Below are 24,560 nucleotides of genomic sequence, written 5' to 3' on the forward strand. Positions count from 1 at the left end.
ACCTCATGGTTCTAAGACTGGTGTGTTTATCATTGTTTTGGTAGAGGTTCTCCGTAGTCCTGGTTGGTCTAGAACTTATGTAGACCAGACTGGCTGGAACTCACATAGCTCCATCTGCCTCTGCTTAGGTCCTAAGTTTTTAAAATTTGATATATTCTAAGTAAATTCACACAACAAAATAAAATGTTAACAACTACAACAAAAGAAAAAGGGAAAGCATTAGGGTTCCAGGGCCCCCACGGACAGTCCCCCCAACTGCATTAGGGTTCCAGGGCCCCCATGGACAGTCCCCCCAACTGCATTAGGGTTCCAGGGCCCCCATGGAGTCCCCTCAACTGCATAAGGGTTCCAGGACCCCCACAGACAGTCCCCCCAACTGCATAAGGGTTCCAGGGCCCCCACAGACAGTCCTCCCAACTGCATAAGGGTTCCAGGGCCCCCACAGACAGTCCTCCCAACTGCATAAGGGTTCCAGGGCCCCCACACAGTCCCCCCCAACTGCATAAGGGTTCCAGGGCCCCCACACAGTCCCCCCCAACTGCATAAGGATTCCAGGGCCCCCACACAGTCCCCCCCAACTGCATAAGGGTTCCAGGGCCCCCATGGACAGTCCCCCCAATTGCATAAGGGTTCCAGGGCCCCCACAAACAGTCCCCCCAATTGCATAAGGGTTCCAGGGCCCCCACAGTCCCCCCAACTGCATTAGGGTTCCAGGGCCCCCACAGTCCCCCCAACTGCATTAGGGTTCCAGGGCCCCCACGGACAGTCGCCTCAACTGCATAAGGGTTCCAGGGCCCCCACGGATAGTCGCCTCAACTGCATAAGGGTTCCAGGGCCCCCACAGACAGTCCCCCCAACTGCATTAGGGTTCCAGGGCCCCCACAGACAGTCCCCCCAACTGCATAAGGGTTCCAGGGCCCCCACAGACAGTCCCCCCAACTGCATAAGGGTTCCAGGGCCCCCACAGTCCCCCCAACTGCATAAGGGTTCCAGGGCCCCCACAGACAGTCCCCCCAACTGCATTAGGGTTCCAGGGCCCCCACAGTCCCCCCAACTGCATAAGGGTTCCAGGGCCCCCACAGACAGTCCCCCCAACTGCATAAGGGTTCCAGGGCCCCCACAGACAGTCCCCCCAACTGCATTAGGGTTCCAGGGCCCCCACAGACAGTCCCCCCAACTGCATAAGGGTTCCAGGGCCCCCACACAGTCCCCCCCAACTGCATTAGGGTTCCAGGGCCCCCACAGACAGTCCCCCCAACTGCATAAGGGTTCCAGGGCCCCCACAGTCCCCCCAACTGCATAAGGGTTCCAGGGCCCCCACAGACAGTCCCCCCAACTGCATTAGGGTTCCAGGGCCCCCACAGTCCCCCCAACTGCATAAGGGTTCCAGGGCCCCCACAGACAGTCCCCCCAACTGCATAAGGGTTCCAGGGCCCACACAGACAGTCCCCCCAACTGCATTAGGGTTCCAGGGCCCCCACAGACAGTCCCCCCAACTGCATAAGGGTTCCAGGGCCCCCACAGACAGTCTCCCCAACTGCATTAGGGTTCCAGGGCCCCCACAGACAGTCCCCCCCAACTTCATTAGGGTTCCAGGGCCCCCACAGACAGTCCCCCCAACTGCATAAGGGTTCCAGGGCCCCCATGGACAGTCCCCCCAACTGCATTAGGGTTCCAGGGCCCCCACAGACAGTCCCCCCAACTTCATTAGGGTTCCAGGGCCCCCACAGACAGTCCCCCCAACTTCATTAGGGTTCCAGGGCCCCCACAGACAGTCCTCCCAACTTCATTAGGGTTCCAGGGCCCCCACAGACAGTCCTCCCAACTTCATTAGGGTTCCAGGGCCCCCACAGACAGTCTCCCCAACTGCATTAGGGTTCCAGGGCCCCCATGGACAGTCCCCCCAACTGCAGGGGCTCCTGAGAACAGGGCCTGTTCTCTCATGCACTCTGTGCCTGGCCTGCCCTCCTCTCCTGCCTCACTAGCTAGTTTTTCTGATTCCCAGGTTTCCATGGGGTATTAGTCAGGGTTCTCTAGAATCACAGAGCTCATGGGATGAATATATATATAAAGGGAATTTATTGGAATGATCTAAGCGCTGCAATCCAGCCAACCCAAACTATGACTAGCTGTGAACGTCAAGTCCAAGCATCCAGCAGCTGCTCAGGCCCACAGGCTGCGCGTCTCTTCAGTACCTGCGGGATACTAAAGAAGTCGTCTCTAACGCAGGGAAGGAATGCATGTGCTAGCAGGGGACGAGCAAAGCTTCCCGCTTCCACTTCCTTACACAGACTTCTAGCAGCAGCCATGGCCCAGATTAGAGGTGTCTTCCTGCCTCAAGATCCAGGTCAAAGACACGGGTCTTCTTACCTCACAGGTCCAGACTAGAAGTAGATTCACTCACTTCAAATATTATAGGAAATTTCTCACAGGTGCCCTCCCTAACTGGATTGTGGTTCATTCCAGCTGACAAGCAAGACCAGCCACCACAGGTACTAGCTTCTAGGTGTCCCATAGCTGCTGAGTCCGCTGCAGGCCCAGACACTGCCTCTGTTTCAAATGGAGAAGCTCGGGGAAACCTCACTGGCTTACTTCAGATCTATCAGGACACTGTCACCTCCCCCTTTCCCAGTCAGGACAACATGACCATTCTTTCTGCCATCTGTATTATTTCTCTTTGGAGGCAGAAGTTGACAGAGGTGAAGGGAAGCTGTCTATAACTAATTGAAGAACCTAGCAACTTTGGTAGATTGTAACACATACATTGGTATAATGTTTTGGTATTAAGGTATCTAAGATACAAAAGTTATTTATATCGACACAAAGTAAATTATTTCCCCAGGTAAACAGAATATATGCCAAGTGCCTACACATGCCAAATGCATTTTAGCTTCTATGAAGCACTGAATAAACTCTAACATCTCTTCTGGAGCTGAAGAGATGGTTTGGGGGTTAAGAGGACTTATTGCTTTTGTAGAGGACCAGAATTAGATTCCCAGAACCCATACTGGCTAGCTCACCATCCCCTGTAACGTCAACTCCCAAAGATCTGATTCCCTCTCCTGAACTCCCCATAATGTACACTAATGTGTACACCCTACCCACAACACACAGACAACTGAAAAACAGTAAAAATAAGCTTAAAAGCCCCCTTTCCCACAAAGCTTACACTTTAAATACAGAATGCTATTAGTGAGGTAAGATCTGAAAACATTTAATTAAATGTAACTGAATACATTTCTTTTTTTTTTTTTAATTAGAATTATTAAGCCAGGCAGTGATGGTGCATATCTTTCATCTCAGCACTTGGGAGGCAGGAGCAGGCAGATCTCTGAGTTTGAGGCTAGCCTGGCTCAGGATAGCAGGAGAGCTGGCCCCTGGGATCAGGAGATCAGGAGAGTTGATCCTGTCCCTGTTGCAGTATTCCAGAGAGCAGGCCCTGCACCTTGCCTGGAGCAGCACAGTAGATCTGACTCTGAGCCTGGGAGAGCCGGTCCGGCAAGTTGTCTGTCATGTGGCAGTGTGAGCAAGAGAGAAAGGCTCTCCCCTACCCTTGCTCCTTGCACCTGCAGCAGGTGGAAGAGCTGACCCCAGAGTTATGAGAGCAAGAAAGCTGGCCTTTCCCTCTCACTTGCTACAACACTCAGGAAAAGTGAGGCCCATACCTTGCCTGGGCGGGGCAGTAGATTGTCCCTGATTGGCGGGTGGGGGGGGGGTGTTTGCAGGTGAGCCAGCCTTGAGGGCTTGAAAGTGAGAAAGCTGTACCAGCCCCTTGCTTACTGCACCACTCAGAAGAGTGGGGCCTGCACCCCATCTGGGCAGCACAGTAGATCTGGCCCTTATGGTGTAGGTGCAGGTGGGTCTGCCAGGGGGGCATGAGAGCTGGAGACTTGGCTCTGCCACTTGCTTGCTGAGGCATTGGATGAGCTAGCTGGGGTAGTGCTGGAGAGCTCACTCTGGGTGGTGTAGGTGCAGGAGAGCTGGCCAGTTGACCAGCTCAGATACCTCCCAGGCCCAGATCCAGGGCTTTGAGTTGGCCCACTCCAGCATCTACCCCATCTATGACTGCTGAAGCACGTGAGGGGGTTGGTCCTCCAGGTCCAATGCTGCAGAGCTCCATGACACAGGGCAACCACAAGCTATCTAAGAGGAGTCCCAGTGAGGATCCAGTATTGATGGTGTAGCAGAAGCCAGAGGCCTTGGACCAGACCAATGATTTGTCACAATGAACATTTGCAAGCAAAGAAGTGTGGACAAAGGGGTATACTGTGGGACACACTACAGATGCCACAGCCAGATTATTTTTTCTTTTTTTTTGGGGGGGGGGGGTAGGTGGGTTGTAAGGGCAGAGGCAGGTATAAGGGGTCAGAGAGATGAATGGGATTTGGGTGCATGTTGTGAAATTCACAAAGAACCAATAAAAAGTAAAAAATAAATAAAAATTTTAAAATTCCAGAATTATACTTATCTTAAAAAGGACAAAGTTCAGGGTTCTAGAACACATGATTTCACCTGACAAATATAAAACACATACAAGTGTGGAAGGGCTCAGCTTTTGCTCCATTTTAGTTTGCCAAATAAGAGCATGAAAACACATACAGCACCATATCGCACAGTCGTTATTGATAGAAGTTCCACATTTCCTCACCTTAGTTCTAAGGAGAAATAAAGACATACTCTTAGGGGACTATTTTGTCCACCAATGCACATACTGTCACTTTATTGGAACGGGCTGTCCCTGTCAATTGCATTTGGCAGATAAGTAGAATTATTTTTTCAGCAGTTCAAAGCCTTGTATTTGGTAAAATCTGGTCTCCATCCTACGGTCTAAGGCTGAGTCAGCAAGTCAAACTGACTCGACTATTTTGTCAAAATTTATGAGTCAATTGATCATGTGGAGTTATGATTTTGCAGGGGGAGGGTAACCAAACTGACATCATTCCTTGAAAATATCACTTGAAAAACAACTGATTAGTTTGAACAGAACAACTGATGTAACAGTCCTGTAGCAACAATGGGAGGTGTAATAATGTAGTAACATAAATTGGTCAGTTGCACACCCAAAGCATGGCAGTGCTTTTGCAAATCATTTCTTTCTGATGTATCAGCTGACAGGAGCCTCAAGCCACTATTAGGTTTCCAGAACTTAATTTGCACCAGGTCTGCAATGTCTGGTAGAGGGAACTTTGGCCTACTCAGGCAGTAAGATAATGCTTAATGTTTAACTTTGCCCTTTTACTACCTGAATAGACAGACCGGTAAACTTATAAACATTTTTTCTTATCTTTAATGTTTAAAATGAGTGCTTTCCCTCCTATACACATCCAACCAGCAGTTTTATAATACATCTTTTTAAAGCTTCAGGGCGATAGTGCAACATATTCTGCCTTTTTCCCCCTTGACGTTCTGGGGACTCAGCAGGGCCCTGTACGTGGCAGGCAGTGTCCTCACCCACACTCTGCTCACAGGTCTTACTTACCTTTGCTGTATCTGTTACTTCAAGGCTATCTCAGGCTGCAGGCGTCGGAAGGCTGACCAGGCACAATTTGAATCTTTTGTTATTGAAAATGTGAGTTCAGTTTCACCACGCATGCTGCGATCAGAGCTCCACCAATGCTGAGCAGCCAGAACATGAGAACTGGGAGCAATGCGAGGAGAATAGAAGCCACATGATACTAACTTTTCCTGTTCTCCGAGAAAAGGGCTGGAGAGGAAGCTTTTAGCTGCACACCTGGGTCCTATGAGGGCCGATCTCAAGTATAACCCAAGAGAACTGGAAAAAAGAACCAAACGTAAAAGTAACTTCTATTCTCCTGGCTCAGCTGCTACCTGGGAGGCTGACTGCCTCCTTCTGCTGACTTAGTCCTGGAAGCTTCTAGCTTCTGTATGTACAATCTAACCTAGGCCTAGGATGTTTTCAGCCTCTGAGACTTACTGCTTAATGAGCTCACCCTTACTTGTTCTTCCTGAGCTCTGGGCTGGCTGGTTCAACTCAGCTGTTCTGGATCAAACTCTTCTCCCAGCTGATTTCTTTAATCTGGCTTCTCTCTCAGCCTGGAGTTGCTCTGCTCAGCCTCAAACTAACTCAGCAATCAGCTCTAATCTTCTGGCTTCTTCTCATTTTTCTGGCCCATTCCATCTTCACCTGAGTTCTCTCTCAGCAACCCATCTCTCTATTCCTTTCCTGGTACAACTGCCTCTTTTTTTTTTTTTTTAATTTATTACATACACAACGTTCTGCCTGCATGTGTGCCTGTCTGCCAGAAGAGGGCATCAGATCTCATTATAGATGGTTATAGGTTGCTGGGAACTGAACTCAGGACCTTTGGAAGAGCAGCCAGTGCTCTTAACCTCTTGAGCCATCTCTCCAGCGCCCCAACTGCCTCTTAAATAGCTCCTCTTTCCTCTCTCTTCTAGAGAGAGTTGTGTCTATCTTATTTTGCCACCTCCTTCTCTGACTCGTTACTGTTTCTGTTACTTTCAAACATGGCTACTTCCTTCTACAAACTAACTTTACCTTCATTGTTTGGGATCAAAGGTGTGTATCCATGCAGCACCACGCCTGGGTTTAAGCTTTACTTACTTGATACTTGCTCTATACCAGGCTGGCCTTGAACTCAGATCTGTTTGCCCCCATCTCCTGGATTAAAGGCGTGTTTGTATTCCAGCAGGATGACACAGTCCTACAAGATCTTTGGAGGTGATCTCTTGCCAGCCAGATCACATGGACCTAGAAGGTCTTTGGATATGATCTTTTGCCAGAACAGCCATGTTCTGAATTAATGTTCTTCTACAACCAAATTATATGAAACAGAAATGGGGGACCTTCTACTTCAATGTGGAGGGCATGGGGTAGGCAAAAAGATACAGTCATGTTTGCTGGGACAAGCACAAACTGTAAAAGTTCTACACAGGGCAAGCTAGAATTAACAAAATGAAAAGATGCGACCTGGGGCCCCAGCAATTGCAATCCAGCCTCATAGATTATGACAGTTCCTCAAAGCTCCTCAGGGTGGCGCTGATTACAGTGTAAGAAGGGCGGCGAGTCCTACTCTCAGAAATTCCAATAATGGGGTAAAATAAATTGACACTCACAGATTAATAGGAAGGAAGCTGTCCTGCATATACAGAAATTTCTATAAAATACGAGACTCGGAGAAGGAGATGAGATTTTTAGGACACATTTTTAGGAGAGAGGAATAGGAATTGAGCTTAAGTGGTAATGAGGTTCTTGCAGGGGTGGGTGGGGCAATGTGGTGAAAAACGGTCATTTTGCCAGGCAGTAGCCTCTTAAGTGATGGAAGTCATGTTGGAGTCGCACATCAGAATAGGTGACTGGGATCCAAGGGACGACAGGGCATCCCTCCTGCTCTCCTCTGGTGCTAATGGTCCCTAGTTGAGATTCCCAGGGAGGGACTTTCACAGTTGTGCTCCCTTTTTGGGAACTCTGTCTTCAAGCAGAAAGGTGAACTTCAGAGAAAGCCTCTCCTTGCATGGGTTTTTTTTGGGGGGGGGGGCAGGGGGAGAATGAGGTGATTACGTTTTAGAGAGGCTTTAGTTCTTCTTTAAGGTACTCAACAAGCCCCAAGCTCCCATAGTTTGAAGTCTAGGGGTTTTTTGGTTTTGTTTTGGTTTTCTTTTTTTAAAAAGACATGGTCTCATGTACATCAGGCTGGCCCTCCTGGAGGATAGATAACCTTGAACTTCTGCTCTTCCTGTCTCTACATCCTAGCGCTGTGATGACTTCCAAATGAATATATATTATTTAATGCTTGTTCTATTGTTTATGTATATTTGCCTTCATGCTTGGATGTGAACCATGTGTATGCCTGCCATCCAAGGAGGCCAGAGAGGGTTTAGGATCCCCTACAACTGGAGCTATTCATAGTTTTATGCTGCCATGTTGGGTTGGGAACCAAACGCAGGTCCTCTGCAGGAGCCGCAAAGTGCTCTAAGGTGCTGAGCCATCTCTCTAGCCTCTAACACGTATATTTTAAACCAGTCTCCCCTTTTTAACAGACGATGTGTAGACAATGTGCTATTAGCCTGTATTCAGGTTGGCATGCACATCTGGGCACTGCATGCATGCAGAGGCCAGAAGAGGGCATCAGCTTCCCTGGAACCGGAGTTAGGCAGTCGTGAGCTGCCTGGTGGGTGTGGATCCTGAGACTGCAATCCGGGTCCTCTGGATCTAAACTGAAGAGCCACCACTCCAAGCCCATTTTTTGGAAGTTTTGAAACACGTAAATAATTTTACGAACACATCTACCCAGGCACCTTGAGAAGCTTGAGGGAAAGGGAAAATTCAACTTCGGTGATGAAAGGGGCAAAGTGTGTTAGCTCAACCTCAGGAGGGCAAAGTGTGTTAGCTCAACCTCAGGCAACCACCTTAAGGCCTCCAGATTTTTCCTCTGCGACAGTCTGAAAAATAAGTCATAAATGTCTTCTATTTCCGAAATTCACTATGCTTCGTAAACTAGTTATAATACTGCTAGTAAACTTGGCTTTCTTACCAACCCACCCCAAAACACTTTGCTCGCCTGGGAATGGCTGCAGTAGCAGGGGCTTGCTTGCTTATTTATTTATTTATTTATTTATTTATTTATTTATTTATAGACAGGGTCTCTCTTTCTTTCTTGGAACTCCCTATGTACATCAGGCTGGCCTTGAACTCACAGAGGTCCACTTTCCTCTGCCTCCTCAGTGCTGAGATTAAGTGCGTGAGCCCGTTTCGTTGTTATTGTTTGGGAGGGGGGAGCGCTGGCTCGCAGTGGCGGGGACGGGGGGGGGGAGGGGGGGAGTGTGTATTTCTCTAGGAAGAGAGCCAATGTCTTTGAAAGTGTTACATTGAGATAAAGCTGTAGAAAGGGTAAGTATCAATAGAGTTGCTGACGACAGCATCACCGCACGACATTAGGAAGAAGAGTAGCCATGGGGCCACACTTTCCCTTCCCAAGCCCCGGTTAACAGACTCCTCCTCCTCCCTTCGCCTCGCCTGGGCCTCCAGCCACTGTTTACCGTGCGAGCGCTGCGTAGGAGGTTCCCACTCGTAACGGCTTCGTGTAAGCGCGGAAGACGCATTGCAGCTACACCCTCGGGGACGACAGACCACTCTGTCTTCTCATCTCGATGGTCCTCTTTGTGACCTTTGGAACAACCTGGGAGTGGGAGGGTTCCGTGCCCCCCCACAGTCCTCCACGCCGATAGAGGGCGGTGCAAAGAGACTCCGCCCAATGATGCGGGGGGGGGGGAGGAGGAGGAGGAGGAGGCGGCGGCAGCGCGAGGAGAGCGCATGCGCACTCGACGGTGCGTGGTAGCCAGCGAGCGCCGGGACGACCGGGCTGGAGCTGTGGAGAGTGCGCGTGCGCGGTCGTGGTCTCCGCGCTTCCCCGGTCCCCCTTCTCAGCCTGAAGTGAATGCGCGGTGCCGGCTGCTGGGATGTTCCGAAAGGCCCGGCGGGTGAACGTGCGCAAGCGGAACGACTCGGAGGAGGAGGAGCGGGAGCGCGATGAGGAGCAGGAGCCGCCGCCGTTGCTGCCGCCGCCGGCCTCAGGCGAAGAGCCGGGCCCTGGCGGTGGCGACCGGGCCCCCGCGGGGGAGTCGCTGCTGGGCCCGGGGCCGCCGCCGCCGCCGCCGCCGCCGTCCTCCGCGCACACCCCGGGCCTGGGCGCGGAGGCCGGGGGCGGCATCCCGGGCGGCGCGGAACCCGGCAACGGGCTGAAGCAGCGCAAGAGGCCTCGCGAGAACAAAGAGGTGCCCAGGGCCAGCCTGCTGAGCTTCCAGGACGAGGAGGAAGGTAAGCTGCCCCCGCCGGGCCCACGCGGACCCCGAGCCCGTGCTCGCCCGGGCGCTGCGCCCCTCTCCCCGCCTCCGGCCTTCTGCTCTGCCCCCGGGGATGCGTTCCCGCGCTGCCACCGCCGGGTCTACGCCGGCCGGTCCGTCCCTCCTCCGGGCTGTCAGAGCTGTCTCTGCTGAGCGATCCCGAGTGGAAGCGAAGGCCCGATGCTCCCCGGCCCGCCTCCTTTGCTACCATGCGAGTTTCGGACCGCACGAGTCTTCTCGGCTAACTGCCTGCGCCTGGTCCTCTGCCGGCCTCTCAGTACCTGTTGGCGTCTCCGTTGAGGCATCCTTGGCTAACGAGGCCGGATTGCTGAAGTGGGGGGGGGGGGGAAGGGACCCAAACTGGGGCTGCGAACAGGTCTGGGGCTTCAGTTCCGAGTGCCCTTGATCCAATTCTGAACTTTCCAAGAGTGTTCAAGTGTTTCTCTTGGGCCTCAGGATCATGTTAGGAAAAGTGGGATGAGTTTCTAAATACTTGCATCATGATTTCAGAATGCTTTCGTGTTTCTAGAAAGATGGGTGGTTTAACTCTGGCCTCCGTTTTATTTTGTTTGAGGAAGGAGGTTTGGGGTTTGATGATACATGGGCAGTTTGGTGAAGTGTTTTGTTCTTGATTTGGATTTTCAAATCAAAGATGAGGGATAAGTCACTCATGTAGTTTTTCAAAAGGATTTACTTTAGGTATAGTCTTGAGACAACTGTCATTGTGACCAGTTATTCAGACTTGACAGAACTTTGTAATTTGAGGTATATTGTTTTAGCTTTCTTAATATTTTAAGAATATTAAAACATTTTTTCTCCACAGATACATGAAATAAGCCAAAAATCAACAAATTTGTTAAGAATTATCAAATTTGTGAAGTTTCTTGGGCTACCTATTAAATTTTTCAAGTTTTCATATTTTAATTTACTTTCTGGAATTGATAGCAGGTTTTTTGTTTGTTTTTGATTTTTGTTTTTTGAGACATGGTCTCAAAAGACATGTAGCCCTGGCTGTCCTAGAACTTATTCTGAAGACCAGGCTGAACTGGAATTCAGAGATCCGCCTGGCAGGATCAGGTTTTGAGTCTACTGTTGGGAGAACTCCAGTAGCGGGAGGGCATGGGGAAGGGGAATGTTTCCTGGGTTCCTTTATTAAAGATGCCATTTCATTTCTTTTAAGAAAATGAAGAAGTTTTCAAAGTAAAGAAATCAAGTTACAGCAAAAAAATAGTTAAATTGCTTAAGAAAGAATATAAAGAAGATCTTGAAAAATCAAGGATCAAGACAGAACTCAACCCTGCCACTGACAGTGAGTATTAGATAGTCCTGTCAAATGATTGACACGTGAGAGCTCCTCACAGTGCTTTGCGGTGTATGTGGTGAACTCATTCTGCTGACCAGTGTCCACGTTAAATTGCAGTACCGTTCTATAATTTTTTCATACATTTTGTTGCTCCTGAGTTCTTGTTGATGTTGAGCCTAGAGAAGGGAGAATGTTCTCCCATTTCAGCTCTAGGGACAGACTATTCTTGAAAGTTCCTGGACTACTGTTTTACAGATGCAGGCTTTCAGTTCCTTTGCTGGTAGCACTTCCATATTGGAAATAGGTCTATAGGTCTAGGAATCTTATAAGTTAATGCTGATGACACCAGTACTCTGTAGCCTTATCTGATACTAGGAGAGACCAGATATTCTTTGCCCTCTCAAAATTCAAGTGCAAATCTTTCCCTCACCTCATTTTTTTTCCTCTTTTGCTGGAGGTAAACATTGTATCAATAAACTAGGCCCAATATTTAAAATGTTTCAAGCAGTTATTTTATATGGCTAATGTATGCATTCCTTATCATCTAGGATACCCTCATGCAAATGTTTCTGAGAAACTTTTATTCTGTAGACTGACAGAAACTATTTCCCAGGCCATTATATCTCAAATTTGCAATGTAGTAATGGAGACTTTTATTTAAGTATTCAACAGAAGTGTTAGCAGGATGTCCAGTGAATAGTCTTCAGGTAACTAAACATTTTAAGAAAAAGGAGGACAACTTCATGGAAAAGTAGGATGTGAAGCTGGATATTAGAATTCCCCGTACAGGAGAAAGTGTGGTAATCTCACCTAGGATCAAGAGCCAGGTACATTTGACTAGCCCTTTGTGAAGTAAGTAGTTTAGTGTTTAAATGTGAAAGACAAGTTGTTGACTGGTTTTGAAGGAGCACTAAAAAGTAGTAAGGGATTTGAATGGCAGCATGTAGTGGCAGCCAGGATACAGTAGGAAATAGCTCTGAAACTGTGACCTGGTGATGGCACCAGGAGAGGCTGGCATCCTAAGACAGTTTAGGCTTGGTGGCCAACCATATATAGTGCCTTTAGTAAGTTGAGTACAATTGATAACTTTTCCTGGCCCTGGGAAATGGTGAGTGGGTTAGAACTGGTTGCTGTTGCCAGACCTTGGTGGCCGGTGCCTTTAATCCAGCACTTGGGAAGCTGAGGCAGCTGGATCTCTGAGTTTGAAGCCAGCCTGGTCAACATGAGTTCCAGGACAGCCAGGGCTGCATAGAGAAACCCTGTTGTGGTGGAGGTGGTGGCGGGGTGTGGTGGTGGTGGTGGCGGGGTGTGGTGGTGGTGGTGGTGGTGGGGTGTTGTGGTGGTGGGGTGTTGTGGCGGCGGGGTGTTGTGGTGGCGGGGTGTTGTGGTGGTGGTGGCGGGGTGTTGTGGTGGTGGTGGCGGGGTGTTGTGGTGGTGGTGGCGGGGTGTTGTGGTGGTGGTGATGGGGTGTTGTGGTGGTGGTGGCGGGGTGTTGTGGTGGTGGTGATGGGGTGTTGTGGTGGTGGTGGCGGGGTGTTGTGGTGGTGGTGGCGGGGTGTTGTGGTGGTGGTGATGGGGTGTTGTGGTGGTGGTGGCGGGGTGTTGTGGTGGTGGTGATGGGGTGTTGTGGTGGTGGTGGCGGGGTGTTGTGGCGGCGGGGTGTTGTGATGGTGGCGGGGTGTTGTGGTGGTGGTGGCGGGTTGTGGTGGTGGCGAGGTGTTGCTGTGTGTGAGGGAAGATGTAGAGACTGGCTTCTCTGAGAACCATCCCTAGGGAGGCATTGATGTGCTTCATGTGTGCTTTTGCTATTAGAAGCAGCAGCCAAATTGAAGCTTTGTGCCCGGGGAGGTGAGAGCTGCTGTGTGTCGTGTTCAGTACAGGGAGGCAGGTGGGAGGAAGAGTATTTTTAGAAGAACCTAACTATTTTTGCATCTTGGAAGCTGCTCCATTTTCCCCATTGTTGTTGAGTACGTACCACGTACAGTGGAATAGTGCACAGAAGGTCACAAAGTAGAAATTAAGAGAGGCCTGGTGGTGTGTTTACTACCACTCACTGTTGGGTTCAAAATTGAAGTAAATAGGAAGTTTTTAAGCCATCTTTTGTGCTCTTCTGGTCTTCTACTGTCACTGGCTTCTGATACTCCTCAGGGAATTCATTGCTCTCCCCAGAGGTAGATCCTCTGTTGGTACGTATCACAGGTTGTGGTTCTGGAAGTGTTGTTGACACATCATCTAGAACTCTTTGTACCTGTAAGTACTTAGGTAGGCAAAGATGAACTAACTACCTCAGACAAAAGCAGCACTGATGAAAACCCTGGCTTTGTGGCATTCCTAAATTCACTGAGTCTTGTTGAGACAAGCTCTTACATATTCCAGGCTGGCCTCAAACCTGTGTCGGCAAGGGTAACCTTGAGTTGTGGTCATCTTGCCTCTACCTCCTTGGAGTGTGGGCCACCACAGCAGTTCATGTGGCCCTGGGGGTCAAACCTAGGGCTTCAGGCACTCAAATAATGACTGAGCTACACCCTTAGTCCTAAACCATGTTAATTTAGTATTGCTCTGGAGAATTACTAAAAGAATAACGCAGCTACTAATAAAAGTGTTGCCACTATGCTTTGCCCTTGTAATTTGTTCAGTCATAACCTAGTATATGTGAAATTAGTGGAATCCTGAAATGTACTGAAATTCCCGGAAGACAGATTTTGACTGTTGATTGGAAATGATATCTACAATAACAAATTTCACTTTATAAGCTCTATTTGCTATTTATTTTTCTCTTCTCCCCACTTGAATTTGCCCCTTGTAGAACTTAACATATACATAAATTCAAGGTATAGTACTGGAAGAAAAAAAAAACTACATATGTGCATGTATTAAACTAATTCTTTATATCTATACTATATACTATATTATATATAAACAAATGTACAACACACATGTATGGTAACTTTTCTTTGAACTGAGAACCAACTGATAGTTGTTTAGCCTTATACCTATGAAGAAAAAACCCCTCAGAAAATAGCAAATATTGATAATATAAAGAAACTGGAATATTTAAATATTGTTGGTGAGGAAGGTGAACAACAAATACTGTTTGATGATACTTGATATTTAGAATAATCAAAATTAATAGCTGGAATAGTTGCTGCCTGGAGCTGGATAGAGGTAGAGATGTGTAGATGAATAGACTAGAAGACTCAGGAGTGCCACTTGTGACGCACCTAAAAACAAAACCAAGTTCTTGAAGAGGGACTTGTGTACTCACATTCTAGCATCCACAACAGCTAGCACGTGAATAGCATGTCCATCTGCAGGTGAATAGCTTAATATGTAGAGTGTATGTATGTAATAGAATATATATAATAGAATATTGACGCTTGAGAGGGAGAGTCTGACACAGACTATAATTGAATGAATCTAGGGGACACTGTATCAAAAACAGCTACTTGTCAATAGACACAGTGTGGTTTCAGTTATAGAGGATAACCAAGCGTAGGTAACCAAACCCAGAGGTAGAACGAGAACTTCCAGGGCCTGGGCAGAAGCTGTTATTGCCTCATAGGCGTAGATTTTCAGTTTATAGGAAAATCTATGTAAAGAGTAATGGGAATAAGTGATGATGATGGTTGTACAGTATTGTGAATGTAATTTAATACTAAACTATACACTTAAAAGGTTTTTTTAGTTAAAATTATTTAGAATGTGTGTGTGCGTGTGCATGTCACATGTGGAGGGCAGAAGATAACTTGCAGGAGTCACTTCTCTCCTTCCGCCATATTGGTAGTGAGGATGAAGTTTAGGTCGTCAGGTTTGCAAGGCTTACCTGCTGAGGCATCTTCAAATGGTGTATCTCAAGTTATGTGTATTATTATTTTACTACAGGAATAAATTGCAAACAGTGACATGACGTTAAAATATAGTCATTCATTGTTCCAGTGCATCAGATCTGTTTTCAGTCTGAAAAGCCGCTGGCCTAGAGGAGAAGGGCATAGGCAGATTGAGGCTGGCGACATGGCTCTGGATATAGGTGTGCATTGCCAAGCCTGTCTGCCTTAGTTCAGCCCCTAGCAGCACATAGGTAGAAGGAGAGAATTAACTCTGGAAGGTTGTCCTTTGACCTCTACATGTATGCCATGGACCATGTGCCCACACACAAAAGTAAATATCAAAATAAAAATTTTAAATAAAAAGAGGTACTTCATCTAGCCATGTGACTGACGGATTTTCAAAGCCTTGTGCTCCAGCATGCAGTTGGGAGTAGGGCAGGGCCTGGAAGAACAGCATCCTTAGTCATCCCGAAGAGGATGGTCCGAGTTCTCTCAGCCCGCAGCTGCTGCATGTGGGGAGGGCACCATCCAAGGAGGAGGGCATGCTAGCAGTCTGGGAAGTGACACATGGAGGAAGCTTCTTTCCTTTTCGAATAGTTCCACTCAACTCTGTAATTTGTACTCACTGCTCCCAGAATGAGTAATATTTAGGTCAATGGTTCACGGCCTAAAAGCACTTGATTTTCATGATTTTTGCCTAGAACAAGTAAAAGTAGAAATTCCATTAGTTCTCAGTATTATGAATCAAGGACAGTTTGTCACAAAGATGGGCAGTAATAGTGTGAATATAGTCTTAAGTCAAACTTCAGCTCAGACCACATGTTAAAATGTGGCCTTTCCAGGGCTTCCTTCCGCTGTGTCTTGTAATCTCTAGTTTGTCTCTGTCTCAATTCTGGGCTCACAGAACTACCAGGTTTTCTGTGCTTCATGGCACAGCCTTCAACCCTGAGTTGTGACAGAGGCAGGCTTGTACAGAGTAGGTGTCATGGTTGCTGTCTCTTCTCCCTGATGATGGGTAAAAAGTCAGATTTATATGGTCATTCAACCACCAAATATTTTGTTCTCAACAGAACTTTCTTGAAGTGTGAACAGGCAGAGGTGAGATGGCTCACCAGTTAGAGCACATACTGCTCTTACAGAGGACCTGAGTACAGACAGCGCTCGGGGATTCAATGCCTCTGACCTGAGGGCACCTGTACTCGTGTGCACATGTCTGTGTGCAGACATGCACCTCTGTGCATAATTGCATAGTTAAAAAATAAAAGTAAACTCTAAAAAAATAGTGTTACCAGTGAGATTTTAGAGGAAGATACGTATGAATTTTGATAAATTTACCAACTATTTCACAAAATTAACTAAAATGTAATTATATCCCTGTTTCCTCTGTATTGCTCTTACCAGACTTGTCTACTGTGATATTTCGTATTTATGTTTGAATTTTTAAGTACTAGAGATAATGTACATTTTAATGGATTGAGCTCATGATTTAATAAATGCCTTTATAGTTTATGACTTTCTTTTTAAAATATATTTTAATTACTCTTTTCAAAAATTCAGATGACCAGCCTCTGGACAAGACATGTCACGTTAAGGACACAAATCAAGAAGATGGAGTTGTGGTCAGTGAGCACGGTGAAGACGAGATGGACATGGAGAGTGAGCGGGAGGAGGAGAAGCCTAAGGCGGGCGGTGCCTTCTCCAGTGCTTTGTCGTCTTTGAATGTTCTCCGCCCAGGTGTGTATTGGCAGTGTCTCGGCCCTCGGCCCTCGGGTAACCATGATAGAAGTGCTGTTTGTAATTAGGACATCTTTTTAAGGCAGGTTGCTTCTATATTTGTAAATGTTGAAAATAGAAGAACCAAAAGTTTTCTAGTTTTCCCAAGTTTGCTATTACTTAAAAAATACTTTAAAAGTCATATGCATATATGTGTATCTAAATGTGGGTATGTTTGTGTGAGTACAGATCCCTGAGGAGGGTCCCCTGGAGTTACAGGTAGTTATGAGCTACCCATGTGGGTGACAGGAATCAGTCTCTGAAGAAAAACCATCTCCTCAACCCCTCCTTAGTGAAACAGATGCGCTCAGGGGAATGCCAGATGTTCCTAAAGATTTCTCTATCTCAGGCTGTTTCTCCTTCAACCCCTCTACCAGATAAAGACTAACTCTTTGCAGATGCTACAGGAAAACAACTAGTTGCTGTAATTTTTATGTTTATACTTCCTTTATAGTTTTTCTTAAAGAAATTGCTTGCAGATCTATACATTACTAGCTAATTAGTTTTAAAGTCAGTGCCTTACGTGGACAACTTTAAATTATGAGGAAATATTGCTTATGTTTATAAACAATTAAAGATGCCTGTGCTGGGCTGGGCAGTTGTGATTCAGTCTGCACACCAGCTCATCAGTCAGATTGCATGTAGAGTGTAGGAAGGCACCAGTAGCCAGTGTGACTGTCATGCTGATAAGACTGTCTTGGATTATTCTACTCTAACTGTTTTCAAGAAAATAAACATCATACCCCTGGTGTTTCTATGTTCATAATTCTTATTACTTATTTCCAGGAGAAATTCCAGATGCAGCTTTTATACATGCTGCAAGGAAAAAGCGCCAGATGGCACGGGAACTGGGAGATTTCACTCCTCATGATAATGAGCCTGGTAAAGGCCGCCTTGTCAGAGAGGATGAGAATGATGCCAGTGATGATGAAGATGATGATGAGAAACGTCGTATAGTTTTTTCTGTGAAGGAAAAATCACAAAGACAAAAGATTGCTGAGGAAATAGGTAACTTTACGAGTTTTGATAGACAGCACGCTGCAGCATTTAAATATGACCCAACACTGACACTTACGTTTTAACTGCTCTGTCTTAGAGGACTGTTCTTGTTTGAGTACAAGTATGTTCCATGGCTGGTACTTACTCAACATTTTTTTGGTAACCAGAATTAAGTACTTTCTGTATATAAGTTTGTATAATTGTTGAAGTATTCCTAAGCTATGAGTTTTGTTTTTCCCTTTGTAGAGTTGAGGTCAACCTTAAAAGAAATTAAGAAACCAAAGAGCGTCAGTGTAACACTAACTACTGCTTTAGCGCAGGCTAAGTCAGGAGCAGATGGTGGATGAGAGTGGGCTTGTGGGCGGGTCAGTGCTGGGGCCAGCGCAGGGTCTGTCCCTTCCTGCTGTTGGATGTTGGTTTCTTTTGTTCTGGTTGCAGGTATTGAGGGCAGTGATGACGATGCGTTAGTGACTGGAGAACAAGACGAAGAACTCAGCCGGTGGGAGCAGGAGCAGATTAGGAAAGGAATTAACATCCCTCAGGTAAGAAGACTGCGACTTAGAAAGCGAGAGCAGAAGTAGGTTGGGCTTTTTGTTGTTGCTAAGGTGGAAACAGAGTCCATATTGAGTATCCTAGTCAGAAACTTGGCATGTGCTTGTATGTATTGATCAGGGCCTTTAGAAGGAACTGCTTCGAATTTTTCTTTTTGTCGTCAGCATGGTGGAGAAATGTCCATTTTCTCAAGCTAGTCTTTGAGCAGCAGGGTCTGCGAGCCCATTACAAAGGCACAGTCAGGAGTCAGCAGGCGGCCCATGCTCAGTGTGGGGCTCTCCAGGGCTTCTGTGCCTGCTGAAATTACTGCCCTGAACCAGATGGTGAGGCTTTTGTGGATGCTGCTGTTTTAATGTTGAAGACAGGTCTCCCGAGTGTGCAAACTAATAAGATTGATAAAAAAACCCTTCCAGAGTTATTCCAGTCCTGTGTTCTGTAGCGGCAGGAGAAAGTTGCACAGTGTGCACTTACTTGTCGCGTTGAGAGCAGAGTATAGAGGAAAGACTTGGGCTAACTGCAGTCCTAGCTGTAAACTCTTGTTGCCTGTTTGTTTTCTGACTGTAGGCAAGTCACTTATACTGATACAAAATGTTACCTGGATCATAAATTTATTTCCATTTCTAAACTCTGAGAAACTTTTTTTTTAATCATTAGGAATTAATGATTAAATAACTGAATTTTACCAAGATCTAAGAATTTATACAACCCTATGTTCAGTTACTTACTTTAACTACCTGTTTAGGAATAGTATAATTTTTGCTGTTGTTTTGTTTGTTTGGTTTTGTTTATAACTCTAAAGGGGTGTGTGTGTGTGTGTGTGTGTGTGTGTGTGTGTGTGTGTGTGTGTACACGAACGTACATATATATGTGTGTGTGTATGTGTACGTACATATATATATGCGTGTGTGTGTGTGTGTGTATGTATAGATATATACATACACACACATATACACATTTAAGTTTAGCTATTAGTTTTTTCATACATTCATTTCTTTGCAGGTTCAAGCAAGTCAGCCCACTGAAGTGAATATGTACTACCAGAACACCTACCAGACAATGCCTTATGGTGCATCCTATGGCATACCTTATAGTTACACAGCCTATGGATCATCAGATGCCAAGTCTCAAAAAACAGATAATACAGTCCCTTTCAAAACTCCCAGTAATGAGATGGCTCCCGTTACTATTGATTTGGTAAAGAAACAGCTTAAAGACAGGTAGGGCAGATCAACTTCTTAAAGACCTGTCTGCTAGCTTTCTGGTCCCTCAGGCACCCTGTAGTCTGGGGTAGCAGATGCAGAATGCCGGCAAAGAAGACCCACTGGCCCACCTTCAAAAGCTAAACGAAGATGACATCATGCTTGGTTCTGTTACCTTCTTGGATTACTTCTGTGGAAGCCTCAAAGTTATTAAAATGCTGCTCCATGAGCTTGTCGAAGACAGTGCTGAGTTTGCACCTCTTGGACTCTGAAAGTGTAGTCAAGAGATGGGGGGAGACGCAAAGCAGGAAATTTTGGTTAGCCCACCAAATAACTATTTGAAGTCTGTAAACTGCCTTTTTTTTTTTTTAATTCTTTTTTTTTTTTTTTTTTTAAATAAGAAAAACAGTACAGACAAAAAGATGCATTCCAAATATTTTTATGTTCTGGTACTGGAACTAAAATGCATTATAATATTGCAAGAGTCCTGACAATATTGAATTCCAGATGTAAATGTGTTATATTTATCCTTCTTTTGTTCTTAAGGTTGGACTCCATGAAAGAGTTGCACAAAACCAATCGTCAGCAGCATGAAAAACATCTGCAAAGCCGAGTGGACTCCACCAGGGCTATTGAGAGATTAGAAGGGTCTTCTGGGGGTATTGGTGAACGGTATAAATTTTTGCAAGAAATGCGAGGGTATGTCCAAGACTTGCTTGAGTGTTTCAGTGAAAAGGTAAGAATGCAAAAATACTAATATCTTTGAATAAGGCAAAAATAGGGAGGCCTAGATGGCTTTTCGTAGAGCATCTTGTAATTCTCAGAAAATACACACTCAATTTTAGAAGCACTGAAGGCATGTCTCATTTCCTTATCTCCATTAGTTGAGGGCATCACAGTGCTTCGTACAAAGCAAAAGAGAGCGCCTCAGAGCACGTGTTTCCTACTGAGGAGTTTGTTTCAGTCATGTTAGATTACTGCCCTGCACTGAGCTGATAGAAGAAAAGAGATTCATCTAATAGTTTTTGTTGGTTTTGTTAGTTTTTTCGTTTTGTTTTTTGTTGTATGGCTCAGGTGTAAGTTTATTTTTATACAACATTTTTCAGTAACTATAATCACATAACTATTGGTACAATACACGACAACTTGGGGTAGCTGTGCTTTTTCATACTAGTATTATGGTGCTATTTCTGTTACTGGTTCTCAGCTTATTTCAGAAGCCATTATCATACATTTTTATTCATTGAACATTTCTTATTTCTTGTGAAATTCATTGCTTTAGTATGGCAATTGATAAAATCTTTTGAATACATGTAAAAATTAGTCGCATATGCTAGCTTCTCAATAACTTCCTATTTGTTTGTCTGTTTTAAGATAAGTATTCCAGACATGTCATGCCCAGACTTGTACAATAATAAATAAAAATTTTTAATAGGTGGGAGGAAGAGCAGCAAGATGGCTCAGCATGTAAAGGTGCTTGTTGTTCAAGCACATTTGTGCAAATAGAAGGAGGAAATTGACTTAGTAGTTGTCCTCTCACCTACACACACACACACACACACACACACACACACACACACACTGTGGTAGGAGCATCCACAAACATGCATGTGTACATATAATTATAAATTAGAAGTGGATGTGTAGCTTGATGGGCTGGTTTGTAAGCATTCATTCACTTCACCTTTTAAAAGTATTAAAATTATGGTCCTTAAATATTTTCTCTTAGAATCTCCGATTGTAAGGCACATTTTTATCATTAACTAGGTTTTTTTGTTGCATCTGTAAGTATAAAGTTTAGTTGGATTTTTTTTTTTAAATATTTGCTTCCAAAATCAAAGGCTTGCAAAAGAACAGTTAGGCAGACGTGTCTTTCCGATGGGTCTTAGTTCAGTTGTGTGGTCAAGTGTAGCATGGTAGCGTCACCCTACACCGTAGCACTTAGCCTGGTTTGCTGTAGTGTGCACTTTCTGGAGAAGCACCTGCACTGTGGCAGTCCCTGTGGCAGGTCCGTTGCTGGGCCAGGAAGGAAGTATGAGCTCAGTGTTCTGCTGAGCAGGGGCTGGGGCGAAGCTGAAGTGGGGCCTACATGGCAGAGCCAGCTAGAATCAGGGGCTTTGCCCTCAACAGTACTGTATGTGTCGGAAGGGTCTCTGGGACCTGCTTCTTCAAGTGTCTTGCCTCTCGCTTTATAATACAAGCTTCAGCACTCAGAATGCACACATAATGCTTGCTAAAATAAATAAGGCTAGGTTATACCATCCTGCAGCATTAAGAACAACAGGTAGGACACAGTCTCTCTTGCTGATTTATTAGTGTGCTTTCTCTCCTCGATGCCGTGTTCCTGGAGAAGCCTACTTCAGGTGGTGATGTTTGGCCAGAATCACTTAGATATTTTTGTAGTACATAGGAAACCTTATATACTGAATATGTTTTCAATAAAAGGAGCAGATAGTCCTGTATTTCAGAGATGTGTACTTTATTCTTACATCCTCATATGCATGTATTCAGTTGTATGTGCTTCTGAACGAAAATATCATGAGTTGTCATTCTTATGATATTTAAAGATGAAAATGTAAAAGTAGGGATAATTGAATAGATATGTATGTTTAGTTATGCTATATAAATATTCTTTCAGAGTAAGTTAAACAATACGCTTTTTCCCTCTTTTTGAAAGTTAGATTTTTAAACTTAAATTATCTGTTGGTCTTTTAAAAAAATAATTTATTTTTCCCCTCCAGTCATCTTGTTATGTTTTTCATTTTAAATTTGCTCCTATATTACTATAGTAATAGTGAAAGTTACTAGTTAGGAGAGGTTAAAGAAACTGTCATGGTGCAGATTTGAGATAAGTTAATGTTGTGAACTTTGAAAGAAATCTAAAAGTGAGTTTTAAGCTTTAGGTCCCAGAGTTGTCTTCAGAGCTTTAAGAAAAAGATACTGCAAGTTTCTAAGTCAGATAGTTCTTTATGATGCCAGCACAGCCTTGAGCTCTCACAGTAGGGAATGTGCTCTGAGACAGCAGCCTCGCATGGTGTTGAAAGGGAGGTCACTGGGGTATTGATGAGAAGCATAACCACAGGGATATGGCAGTCATTGGGAAATAGAAATCTCAGAGTAGATAGTGACTTTGGACTACAGAATAATCATTGCTGATTTAGGGACATTGTTGCCCGTGGTGTGGCACATTAAAGAACCTTTAGTATGAACCATTCTGTGAACACTTGGCACTTTCTCAATGGAACCATACAAAAATAAAAAACAGCTTTATCACTGACATCTATGTATGTCACCTCCCTTTTTTGTTTTGTACTTACAGTCTGTTCCATTCAGGAAGCTGCTATAACACTTGGTGCCAGTACTTTCAAGCTCTTAATTAGTATCTTTTCCAATTGTACTAGCCACCAGGAAACTAGAATTTCTGTTTTCCTCAGGTGTGTGTAGTGGTCCCTAGTGTTTTTTGAAAGTTTCACAGCATTTGGTTGTTCTGCAAGATATTCATAAAGAAAGATGTTCTGGGTTTTGAACATTTAGATGCTGTCTTCTGTAGTCTTTTATTCTTTTTGTACTAAGTAAATTAGCTAGGTGTGTTAAGTTGTAAATTTTGTTGGCTTTGAAAGCTGGTAATTTATGTAAAGATTTTATTTCAGAACTAGTTAGCAATAGCTAGATATTTTATTTACTCTTTTAGTTTAGTTGTAAAATAAAGTTGCAGAATAGTGTGGCATTGTTGTAGGGTGCTTTATGGGAGTGAGGACAGAGCAACATGAAATTGGACAGTTGAGAGACTTGATACCTATCATTGAGCCATTGTAGCAGGTTAGGCGCAGCACAACAGTCATTTAAACCAGAAAGTTTATCCAGTGTGGTATGTGTGTGTAAATGCAGCATTTAGGAAGACGAGGCAGGAAGCCAGCTAGGGCTCATATTGAGTTCTAGACCAGCTGAAGTCACATAGATTTCATCTTCAAAAATGAACAAAAACAGGGGAAAAAAAAGGAAACCTACATGTTGCTCGGAAGTTATAAACTTAGAATAATTGTAAATACTCAGATTTCCTCTGAAGATACAGTATAGAAGCTTGACGTCTCTTTACTTTTTCTATTAACATGGAAACATTGCATTTATTAAGTTAACTTCTGCTGTGATAACCAGGCCCTGGACATTTAGCTTTGTACACAGCTTGCAAGAGTGATGGATGCTTCCTTACTTACAGAGTGATTCACTGTTCTGGTCTTGTTGGGGACTCGTCTTATTTTTGTCCATAGAGAGTACTTTTTCAGAAAACCGGAAATAGCATGGAACCCTCAGATGAGTAAGCAACTGAGGAGTTTGGTGTTACGGAGTGTGTTGTATTTTTACAGGTGCCACTGATTAATGAACTTGAATCAGCAATACATCAGCTGTACAAACAGCGAGCTTCCCGCCTTGTCCAAAGACGACAAGATGATATTAAAGATGAATCTTCGGAGTTTTCAAGCCATTCAAGTCAGTCCATCTTGAAGGTTTTTATTTTTCATTAAACAACCTTGTTTACTTAGTGCAGCCTAATTGAAAATTACAGACCTTTCTCTTTTAAAAATTTTCCTTGTTCATAAGTTAGATAGACCTAAAAATTGTAACACATGTACTTGGATTATGTTTAAGGAAGTATGATCTAACCAAGAAGCTGGAAAAGTACTAATATTCTGTCATTGTACTCTTCCCTGGATGTGCTTTTTTCAGTCAGCCTTTAAAGCACGTCAAATACATGATTAGCATTTGTCTTAGAGCCACTATCTCTGACCCTAACTGGCAGCCCACGCCCACCTCTAATTTCATTCTGTTTGTGACACTGATACAAATACTGTGAGAGACACTTGAGTTTAGGGTCTTGGAAGTTCTGAGGGAAGAAGCAGGGAGGAGGATGTTTTGTCCAGCACATGATAGCTTCAGGATTAGAGTTTGGTGCCAACCCCCTGAGTAAAGCAAATAATTTTGTGTTTGTTTTTAAATGTGCTTCCCCCCGCCCCAGTTTGCTGCATATGCATATTGTGTATTTGGGTTTTTTATTTTGATTTGTTTTGTTTTAGTTAGCTAATGGCT

The 24,560-nt window shown here is 44.9% G+C and overlaps 1 protein-coding gene and 1 long non-coding RNA gene across 4 annotated transcripts in view; one reads left to right on the forward strand and one right to left on the reverse strand.

The window, feature by feature from the left end:
* Positions 1–2,065: 2,065 nt before the first annotated feature.
* Positions 2,066–9,258, reverse strand: LOC311608893. Of its 2 annotated transcripts, none has more exons than XR_014783173.1 (3): positions 9,019–9,258; positions 5,480–5,773; positions 2,066–2,384 (listed from the first exon to the last, which is right to left on the reverse strand). It is a non-coding gene; the product is annotated as an uncharacterized lncRNA (long non-coding RNA). The 2 variants fall into 2 exon arrangements; XR_014783174.1 differs by lacking the exon at positions 2,066–2,384 and adding an exon at positions 4,322–4,655.
* A 53-nt stretch (positions 9,259–9,311) lies between these two features.
* PAXBP1 (PAX3 and PAX7 binding protein 1) overlaps positions 9,312–24,560 on the forward strand; it is a 30,101-nt gene continuing 14,852 nt past the window's right edge. For both annotated transcript variants that reach the window (XM_084801504.1, XM_084801505.1), the window contains exons 1-8: positions 9,312–9,796; positions 11,003–11,131; positions 16,510–16,686; positions 17,512–17,733; positions 18,163–18,266; positions 19,276–19,493; positions 20,022–20,211; positions 23,840–23,963. In XM_084801504.1, coding sequence (XP_084657630.1) covers positions 9,439–9,796; positions 11,003–11,131; positions 16,510–16,686; positions 17,512–17,733; positions 18,163–18,266; positions 19,276–19,493; positions 20,022–20,211; positions 23,840–23,963 — 1,522 coding nt within the window. In that variant the 5' untranslated portion in view covers positions 9,312–9,438. The remainder of the gene's footprint in view (positions 9,797–11,002; positions 11,132–16,509; positions 16,687–17,511; positions 17,734–18,162; positions 18,267–19,275; positions 19,494–20,021; positions 20,212–23,839; positions 23,964–24,560) is intronic.

This window comes from Acomys minous (assembly GCF_964271855.1).
Source record: "Acomys minous genome assembly, chromosome: 11".
NCBI lineage: Eukaryota > Metazoa > Chordata > Mammalia > Rodentia > Muridae > Acomys > Acomys minous.